The 9,859-nt window shown below is 45.0% G+C and overlaps 1 protein-coding gene across 3 annotated transcripts in view; it reads left to right on the forward strand.

Annotated features, from left to right (window-relative positions):
* tmem260 (transmembrane protein 260) overlaps positions 1-8,914 on the forward strand; it is a 28,267-nt gene extending 19,353 nt beyond the window's left edge. For all 3 annotated transcript variants that reach the window (XM_077556057.1, XM_077556066.1, XM_077556075.1), the window contains 10 exons: positions 325-365; positions 1,415-1,501; positions 2,073-2,181; positions 2,267-2,439; positions 3,259-3,430; positions 4,694-4,833; positions 5,290-5,466; positions 6,738-6,791; positions 6,994-7,078; positions 7,231-8,914. In XM_077556057.1, coding sequence (XP_077412183.1) covers positions 325-365; positions 1,415-1,501; positions 2,073-2,181; positions 2,267-2,439; positions 3,259-3,430; positions 4,694-4,833; positions 5,290-5,466; positions 6,738-6,791; positions 6,994-7,078; positions 7,231-7,491 — 1,299 coding nt within the window. In that variant the 3' untranslated portion in view covers positions 7,492-8,914. The remainder of the gene's footprint in view (positions 1-324; positions 366-1,414; positions 1,502-2,072; positions 2,182-2,266; positions 2,440-3,258; positions 3,431-4,693; positions 4,834-5,289; positions 5,467-6,737; positions 6,792-6,993; positions 7,079-7,230) is intronic.
* Positions 8,915-9,859: the final 945 nt, after the last annotated feature.

Genomic DNA, 9,859 nt, shown 5'->3' on the forward strand with positions numbered 1-9,859 from the left:
ACCCAGAGAGTATATTTTGTCTACAAATGAAAGAGAGGCGGTCTGTTTAACTATAAGAAGCCATTTTACATGCGGAAGAGACACATTCGGCACTCTGAAATTCCACCTGTTATGTGATGTTTGGAGTCTGTCACGATGTCCAGAGATCTCTGTTTTTTTTTATTAAATCATTTTTGCAAAGGTGTTTTTTCTTACATTAAATCTGTCTTCAAATTTTGGAACACGCAAAGAGGACAAATAATTTTATTCCTCTTCATAAGAGTCGCTTGCTCTATTTGACCTTTTGTTGTTTTCTTGCTTACCAAGTTTTACTTGTATTTGCAGGCAAAGACGGACAGCTCTGTGAACCTGACCTCATTGCTTAAGTGAGTTTTTTTCCCCTTCATTTTGTACCTAACAAAACTCTTTTTTTGTTATATAGTCTTTTTCATTATGCAGGTATGGGTTTGCTTTTCAGTCTAGATAAGTGTGGTCAGAAGTACAATCAGGGAGCTGGAGAACCCTTCTACCCTTTGAACTGGCTCAGATAATGCACACCAATTTGTCCACACAACTCCCATCATATCCCCAGCCCGTCCGTCCCCTCACTCTTTTGTGAGCTTTTGTTCTTCTACTCTTTCCCATCAAAGCACAACTGAACCTTCTTAGAGGGCCAAATCGCTGTGTTTTGTTTCACCAGCAGTTTGAAATGATCACTCAGCGCTGGTGTTTAAAGCGTGACGAGCTGTGATGACAGACGCTGCAACAGCACTGGGGGGAAAAAAAGAATTCTCCACTTCTCTCCCCCCCCCGCAACACACACACGCATCTCCACCCGATTCCATCCCCCTGCTCTTCACCACTCCACTCTTCGTATCTTTCTCCAGCTGATGGAATGGGGGTGCCTCTGCATCTTAAGGCCCCCCCCCAGCATCCCTCTGCCAGGCACCCACCACTACTCGTCACCCCCACCGCTTGATGGACAAGCGCACCTTCAAAATGGGGAAGAGAGGCGAACATGACAGGCATGTCGCACTGGAGACGTAAACCCACTGGAGAAGCTGACACAACCGCTCGCAAGCGCACTTTCACACATAGTGTACATTGGGAGATATAGAGACTCAATAAGCTGTCAAATAGAGATGGGTATTAAGCAAGAGGCAGGAAACTATCTGCGTGCTCTGAGAAAGCGCTCAGTGACTGACAAGCGCTGAGAAGAGAGGACGGGGCAGCGGGGGGGTGCGTGACACTGTCATTCGAATCTGTCAATCCGTTTGAAAGGAGGAGCGCGCGCAGTCCAAGGAGTTTGTTTTGATAGGGGACGGCGAGGATTTCATAATTGGTGTCCTTGAGTTCTGTCACAGGACGAGCATCTGAGTGTGTCTTTGGTGTCCGTCAGGCTGTGCGCTCATCGTGTTTGCTTGTGTATTTGTAGGGCCCAGCTGGACCACTGCCTGGAAGACCTTTCTCTTCCTGTTGTAGCTCTGGCGGGATTAGGCCTCCTCCTCTCCTCGATGGATAGGTAGGATGAAGGAGCATGTCATCCTAGTCTGCTGCAAGCATGACAGCCACTTGAACTAAAAATAGAACTGCCCTCACTTTAAGAAATACTGTAAAACCAATAAGGCCCGCCACGCACTGAGCGATGTGACTGAATATGACTGAACTGGACAATCTGAAAAAAAAAAAAGAGTCAGTGACTCACACCTGTACACCAGGCTAATGAACATTGCACACATAACGGACGGTATCTCACTTTATATCTGTAATTCTGTTATAAATCTGTAATTTTTGCTCTTAAAGTTCACCTACGATTCAACATTTGAATTGCTTATCTAATCAAATGTATGATCAAATGGAACTTCCACTGTATTGTTTAACGTGTGAAACCCAATTGACTGAAATCAGTGTTACAGCTTTTCTTTCTAGTTTTTTTTTGTACAGTTTACAGCAAAGCTATAATGAGTAAATGATTCAGAGCTTGGCGCCAGATCCTAATGACTCAGGCTGCTTTAAGAAAATGCCCCTCTTAAGCAAGCTGAATTGTACACTCACATCCTGCTGTGTTTTTTTTTCTTTTCTTCCCGTTCCAGAATGTATCGCTCCATGTCCTGGCTGTTGATTTCCATGCTGCTCATATACTCACTGTTTTTTGCTTGGAGGGCAAACTTGGACATCAGTAGACCTTTGCTGCTTGGAGTGGTAAGAAAGATTCATTTCTGCAGTGATGCAGCACATGCTGTATTTTGTAGACGCCTGACTGCAGGAATCACCGTGCCGGCTGCAGGTTGAGCGTTTTTGGATCCAAGGCGATGCTATCGTGTGTGTGCTGGCTGGCCTCGGCTGCAGTCTGACCCTCACTGGGCTGGAGCGTAGGCTAGGTCATGGCGGGTTTTGGAAGACCACAGCCTGGGTCCTCACCACAGCTCTACTGGCACACATGATACACACTAATCGCAGGTGAGTGCTACATTTAATCAGCATTCTTGCTTTAGCTTGTAATATTTTGCGGGCGGGAAAAGTCAGACAATTTGTCTGAAATTAAGTTGATTTGGCAACATTGGTCTTGAATTTGCAATTATCATAGAACACAAGTTCTTGTTTTAATTGGCATGAAAAAAGCATCACTCTGTTACAACGGGTTTGAATGGACTCAAGGGATTAAGTAACTTTGAATTGTATGAACTCCCACTTTTCCAGTGTCCCAAGTTGCTTCAGCAGAGAAAAGTTAAAGCGAAAAGAAGAGGGAAAATAAAAAGTCTTCTCTCATACCTTTTAAAATCCCTGCGCATAAGTTTTCCCTGAGTCAACTCGATTTGTTTCTACTCTGTGCTTCAGACCTGCGGTATGAACATGTCAGGTTTCTCTCTGCTCACCCCGTGGTAAGGGCTAAGAGAGGCACGGTTAGCACTTAGATTCCACTCGCTGAGCTCAGCCTGAGATGTTAGCTGTCCGAGGAGGCAGATTACACCGGCGAGGTGCAGAGGAGTGCCAGACAGCCATCACTGAGCGGCTTTGATCAAGAGGAGAGCATGGCCTGCGCTGTCACACCCATCACACCTGTCTGCTCACGATTAGCTAGGCAGCTGGAGCGCTGTACACAGGCGAAGGGGCGGGGGCACTGACAACTTACCCTCAGAGCACCTTGTAAGCCCACTCACAAGCAAACACGCCGACTTTCTTTTATACACTATCACACTTGGAACGGAGGTGAAGGTGCACACGTAGCCCTTCTTTAATGCAAGTAAACAAAGCTGCTGTTTCCATATGTGATTTTAGGGAATGTGATCAGAGCAGCAACAGTGTGGTGGAACGGTTCGGCAGGGAGCTTTTCGCTTCCTTCCCAAAAGACTCCATCATCCTGACCAGAGGAGATCTGCCGGGGAACTCCCTCCGCTACCTGCACTACTGTCTTGATGTACGGCCTGATGTGCGCCTGGTCGACCAGGAGGTCAGAGCTTCACCTTGTCCTCACTCTCTGTGGTCAAGCTTGGCTCGCTATGAGAATAAAGTATGCACGAAACGGTTCTTAACCTGGTTTGAGGCAGCAGATCACAATGCAAGCAGCAGAGGCCCTAGAATTTAACCCCGTGGAACACCATACATTACGTTATACATGTGAATTCATATTGCACATATTCATCCGACCACTTTCTTTTTTTGCTCAACATAGTATGAAGTGATTACAATAATAAAGAAATCGCACGACGTACCATCACAACAGCCACAAGTCGACTACTGAGTGCACCGGATCCCCTGTATCCTGTTTCCCCGTAGCTCATCCTAACCGTGGTGCAGTTCGGCCGAGCAATGTAGCGTGATCACCTGCAGCCAATGAGTCGGGTGTGTGTCTTAACCTCCGCCGTACTCCTGAGTCTGACCTATTGAACCCAAGTTAAGTTTCTTGTAAAATAGTCAATAAGCTGACCCACTGGATCATTTTCTCCAACTACCATAACCTCATAATAATAATACTCATGGGAACTTTATTCTATTAAGTTGTCTACTGAAGAGGAATAAAATAATTTTGTCCTCTTTGCGTGTTCCAAAAATGAAGATAGATTTAATGTAAGAAAAATACACCTTTGCAAAAATGATTTTTTAATCAATCAGAGATCTCTGGACAGATAAACGCCTCTATCATCACTTAAACATCGTGGGATTCAGAGCGTCAAATGTGGCTCTTCCGCGTGCACAACGGTTTCTTATAGTTAAAAAGACCTCCTCTCTTTCATTTGTAGACAAAACATACTCTCTGGTACTTTTCCGTGAGCGATGGCGAAAACAGAGTCAGATGTGGGTGTTCAAAACAGATTCTCTTCTCAAGGACCAAATGTGTTTTCGCACAAAGCGCTGAGAAGGAACTTTTTTAGACTAAATAGTATGACCCAGTTTAAGGTCAGATTATACCGAAATCAACACCATCTGCTCTGCACAGGACACAAAACATTTCGACAAGGTTAATAAAAAGAATTAAAATGTTAATAATGTGTAACAATGGTTAATAAAATAAAATGAAGTATTAAAAAATGTTACAATATCTATCACTACTCAGACTTATTTACGTTCGCAAATTCTGTTTGACCAACGAAATTATTAGAGATTTAAACATTTGTAAATGTGTCTATTTTAAACTGACTGTTAAAGCACACCCTTCCCATTTTTATCATTTTGAACAAACCTATGCAAACATTGTTCTCTTCCTTCTCTCTAGATGATGACATACAGTTGGTACGTGAAAAAGCTGGGACCTCACCTCCCTGGGGTGCACTTTCCCGGCCGCCAGTGGGACACGGTCCACTCCGAGGAGAAAGACACCTTCAATCTGGAGCAATTTTTAATCCACAACTCCCAGTGAGTCACAAACTAACGCTAAAAATGATCCACTGAAATGATCCAACAGAACAGTAGGTGATCTCATTAGGCAGTGGAATGGTTGACCCTGCGCTAAACGCACTGTGAAGATAAGCGCATATGTATGTTGAGGCCGGAAAAAGGACTTTGATGAATCACTAGGCACTAATCTGCTTGATTTTGTTAAATAGTCTCTCTTGTGTCTGTTCTAAAACTGATGAGACCTCTTAATACCAAGTCCACCAGGGGGCAGTCTTTGCTAGGTTAATAAAAAGGCAGCCTCTCAGTGGGGCAACATTGAACTGGGGTTTTAACCCTCAGGCTTGTGTGATTGGTATAAGATCCTACAGTGTGCAGGGTAAAAGGAAATGTATAAGAAAGACTTTTTTTTTTTTTTTTTAACTTATGATGAAGGTGAAGGGGGTTAATTGTTTGTCTGACACTATTTTTCTGCAGGAGGGACCTGTTTGCCTGTATTGGGCTGCCTGATGGAGACCCGAACTGGAGTCGCAGCTTCTCCCGCTGGCCCTTTGGTGTGTGTGACTTCTTGGTGCCTGCTCGGAGGCAGTTTCACCCCAAAGAGTGGGCGAGTCGCACACACAATCTTTATAACTGGAGCGAGCCCCATAACGGGTAAGCAACCCAGAGTGGCGGTAGGTACCACTTTTTTCCCCCCCAGACTGATACCAGTACGCACACTCAACTCTTGTGTAGTCACCAACAGCAGGTACTGATACCAATAGTACTTTTGATACATACTATCCCCCTCCAAAAAACAACGATTGATAATTTAACTCTAATGTAGTATTTTTCCTTAAAATTGCATGGCAATTTTCTCATTTCTCATTTCTAGTTCTTGATCATAAAATGGCCAGAAGCTTCTGTCGTGAGTACCGTTACCTTGAAATAAGGCCGATATCGGTCCATAACGATACTTGGAATCGGTGCTAACCCATCTCCATTTTAAAACATGCATCCTTCTATATACACTGCACTATCTACCGGTAATAAGTTTCAATAATATGCTATATTAGCAATTCTGCCATTATATAATAATATAGTCTGATCTTATTTAGATAACTGTAGAGATAAACTTTTTTTCATCCTGTGATGAAAATTCTAATTAATAAATCTTTTCTTGCATAAATGTTTTATTGTTTATCATCCCACAGAAAGTTTTAATTGTGACAGGCAGAACTTGCAATTTACAATGATTAGGGTTGTGGTTTTATTTTTCCATTTTGTTTGTCATCCAGACAGACAAATAAACATCAAGCATTTAATCAGAGGAAGCAGATCTGTTTGCTTCTTGTCTCGCTGCTCAGTCGTCCTGACGGAGCTTGGCTGTGCTCTGTTCTCCATGCTGTGATCTGCTTCCTTTGTGAATTCAAGCACAGCACAGACGTTTAGGCTCTCAGCCATTTGAAATGGAAGTGAAGATGGAAAATAATGAGTTTCATATTGCGTTTTGTCAATAACTGTGTCAAAAGTGGAATTAGTCAGAGCTACATCTTCTGTTGCGGTTGCCAGCAGCCCCTCATTCACTCAGATATCCACGGCTGAATACTGTGACATTATTTCCCGCACTCTCACGACAAGCGTGTCCGCTGATGCCCACCGGCTAAATATTAGCACCGGGAACCTGCTAAAATATTCTTTTGAAGAAGAGGTCAAGTGGTTACAATCTTCAAGTGTAAAAAGGCAAATGTGGTTTTACTCCATGTCTAATGTGCAAGCCGGCATTGTTGCTCAGTCATTTAAAGTTTATGCAGCAAACGTTTGTTTAGCGCTCCAGACCATGCACAAGTCTAGTGGAACAATATATTCACATTTGTATTCATTTAGAGTTGACTGCCTGAAGCTTTTTAGATAAATGTTTCCCCCCCCTTCATATGTGTGAACAGTTTCCACTCTGCATCCTGGGAGCGTGTGGCTAACGAGGAGATGTGGCAAGCCAGGTACAGTCCAACTGTCGAACTTAAGACGCTGGTCCGCTTTGCATAAACACGCCGCACTTGCTAGAACATCTCCATAAACCAGTCTTGTGTGGCCGAGCATCTTCTGCAACTGCATCTCCATAAGTCACTGTATTGAAGTGGTGCGTCATCCATCCATTCATCCAGCCAGCACTTAACCCTGATCCAAAGCGCTTTGTTTCAGGATGAAGACGGCTTTCTTTCTCTTTGACCTGGCAGAGAGGATGCAGGGAGAGGGCAAATCTGACCTCTTTGAGCTGTCTTACGCTGTGAGTCTGACGTCAACGATGCTTCTACATCAATAATACTTTTTTAATACAATAGCGGACGGATTTAAGTGCCACTCTCTGGAAATACTGCAAAATCGGTCGCAATGTCAAAACATCTGCTTTTATAATAGTCCCACTGTTTCTGCCTGCAGCTGTATAAGGCGCTTGTGGAGTCCTACTCCGACTACCCTTCAAACTGGGACAAAAACCTGGCACTGGCCTGTGAGAGGCTGGTGCGCTCAGGTCACCAAGGCCACAGTCCGGACAGCCTGCTGACCTGCAGCGTCCAGCACTTTAGCCTCTACTTGGACAAGGAACCGGCAGACCCGCAGGCGGCCGCCATCCGCTCGGCCCTTGGCCACCTGTTGAAAGAAAGAGACCGGCACCGCCAGAGCCTCAAGCAAACCACCTGACAGGTTTTTACCCGACAACCAGAAGGTTTGAAGATGAACTAAAAGCGGAGAAAGCGACAAGCTTTTTGCTACGCTGGCTCTCGGGAAGGAAGCGCAATATTGTTGTGGTGTTTTATGACGATTGTGACTAAATTGCCACATTGGATTAACTCAATCGGAGATTGAGAATGTGGTGAGGGAGCTGGACTACAGGAAGCCTCGAATGACCCCAATCAAGCGTGCCCCCTTAGACTCTCCCACTTGATTGCTTTATCATTACATCTTCTTCTCCGTTTCTCCCTCCCCTTCTGCTCATGCAGCTTTTAATGTACTGATTATTTTTGCCTTGGCCGGCACTCCACTTCTCTTTTTTTCTCTCACATTAGGATGACGAGATTGAGGGAAACCCAATTTGGTGGCAGAAATAGGGGATTAGAGCAGCTGTTTAATCTAGGACAGACTTGCACTGTGCCACCCAGTCCCGGCACTCGCCACCCATCCCCCTGTCCGTCCATCAGTGTATCTTAGATGGTCTTTTAAATGTTTAAAACTAATGGATTCGATTAGGCTTTTTCTCCCCCCCGCAACCCCCCTTTCCCCCGTCCTAACGGGAGGCCTGTAATCCTTCATGGATTTAAATGAAATGTCACAATGCCAGAGACCCTTTTAAAGTGTGTTTGCACACGTGTCAGTACGCATGTGTGTGTGAGAACATGCGTAGACGCAACCAAAGTCCTTCCCATGTCGGACACGCCAGGAAATGGATGTGCCTTTATGGCCACCTGAACATGCAAGTGAAACTTAAATGGGAAGCCAATTCCAAAAAAAATTCTTGACAATATCTTGTATGCGTTCCCACAAGTCTATACGTGGCATTTGTATTAATGTTGCATTTGTGGAATATGAGTTAAGCAGCAAAATCCACTTGTTTTTATCCATCTCAGGGATGGACATTTTGCTACTTGATATCGACTGAAAATGACATCACAGTTCCTCAGGTATTGACCAATGGCTCAACTGTTTTCTGAGTTTCATCATGTCAAGTGCAAGATGAGCCGTGATTGGTCGTTAACCTTAGCCCTGAGCAACTCTGATGTCATTTTCAGTCGACAGGAGTGGTAAAATGGCCGCCCCCTGAGATGGATAAAACAAGTGGATATTGCTGCTTAATTCATATTCCACAAATGCAGTATTAATCAGAATGCCGTGTTAGACTAGTGGGCCTGCATGGAACCTAAATACAATCTTTGGGACGACTTCCATTTAAGATGAAGGACCCAGATGTTGATGTCCCGCTGGAAAGTTGAGCGTATCTTTCTCTAAATATAATCTTAACATTTGTAAGAGAGTCAAAAGTTACTTTCTACAGTGAAAGTTGTGGTCACCTTTTTGTGTCCAAAAGTCGTTTGTATTTGGTTTAATAAAGTAAAATGGGGAACATGAAGTGACTTCATGTTATTGTTGCCCACCACATTCGTGACATCACAAGTCGCGCACTTTGTAGGGTTTGTTGTTTTATGCCCTCTATTTTTATTTTTATTTTTTTTACTTTTCTCATCTCCCTTCTGCCCTCACCTCGTCCTCCCCGACCCTCTCTTCTCCTCTTGCTGCTTCTTTCTCTGAGAGTCAGTTGCCCACCCTAAATCAGCAAGCTGCCGAGGATTGTGGGAACCCGTGGAATCGCCGTGACCGAGGATGCAGGCAGGGAGCCACGACAACGTTGGAATGTGGGGCGTCTGAGGAGATAAGAGCTCTGTGAGCCCAGCCAGGGAGAGTAGAGTGATGGGGCAAGGGAGGAGGAGGGAGGTGGGGTGAGGCAAGTGAGGGTGAGACAGGAACAGGGAGAGCAGCAGGTCTATGAATGGGGAGACAGAAAGACAACTGCATAAACAGCCCGAAAGTAAGGCAGCGCGAGAGGGGCGGGGGACTTAAAGTGGGGGAGGGGGGGTGCACACTCTGGAAGATGGGAAGCCAGCCTTATTCCTCTTTGCATTTCATTTACATCCCTGGCCGTATCGACCAATCGGATTGGGAGCAAAGCCCAGGGCTTAGAAGGGGAATAAAAAGACAAAATGTCTTTGCTGCTCTCATCCCTCCCTGATAATACCCTCTCTGTTTTTCTTTTCTCCTTTTCCTCCCGTCTATAAGTAGATACTGTCCGAAATGCCAGCAGAAAAGCGACACCTCCGCTTGCTGTGTATCTCAGATAGACGGAGCGGGGAGCAGGGGCTGAAAAGACAGCTTTAGCAGCTGGGCCTATCTTCCTCTCCTCTCTGGCTGCATGGAAGCCGGAGTGGAGGGAGGCGGCGGCAGCTTGGGATGTGTCTGTTAGTGTTTGGGAAGAGAATAGAGGGTGTGAGCGCCATGATATACAGAGCTGGCCGCGGTT

The sequence above is a fragment of the Vanacampus margaritifer genome, chromosome 1 (assembly GCF_051991255.1).
Source record: "Vanacampus margaritifer isolate UIUO_Vmar chromosome 1, RoL_Vmar_1.0, whole genome shotgun sequence".
Classification (NCBI taxonomy): domain Eukaryota; kingdom Metazoa; phylum Chordata; class Actinopteri; order Syngnathiformes; family Syngnathidae; genus Vanacampus; species Vanacampus margaritifer.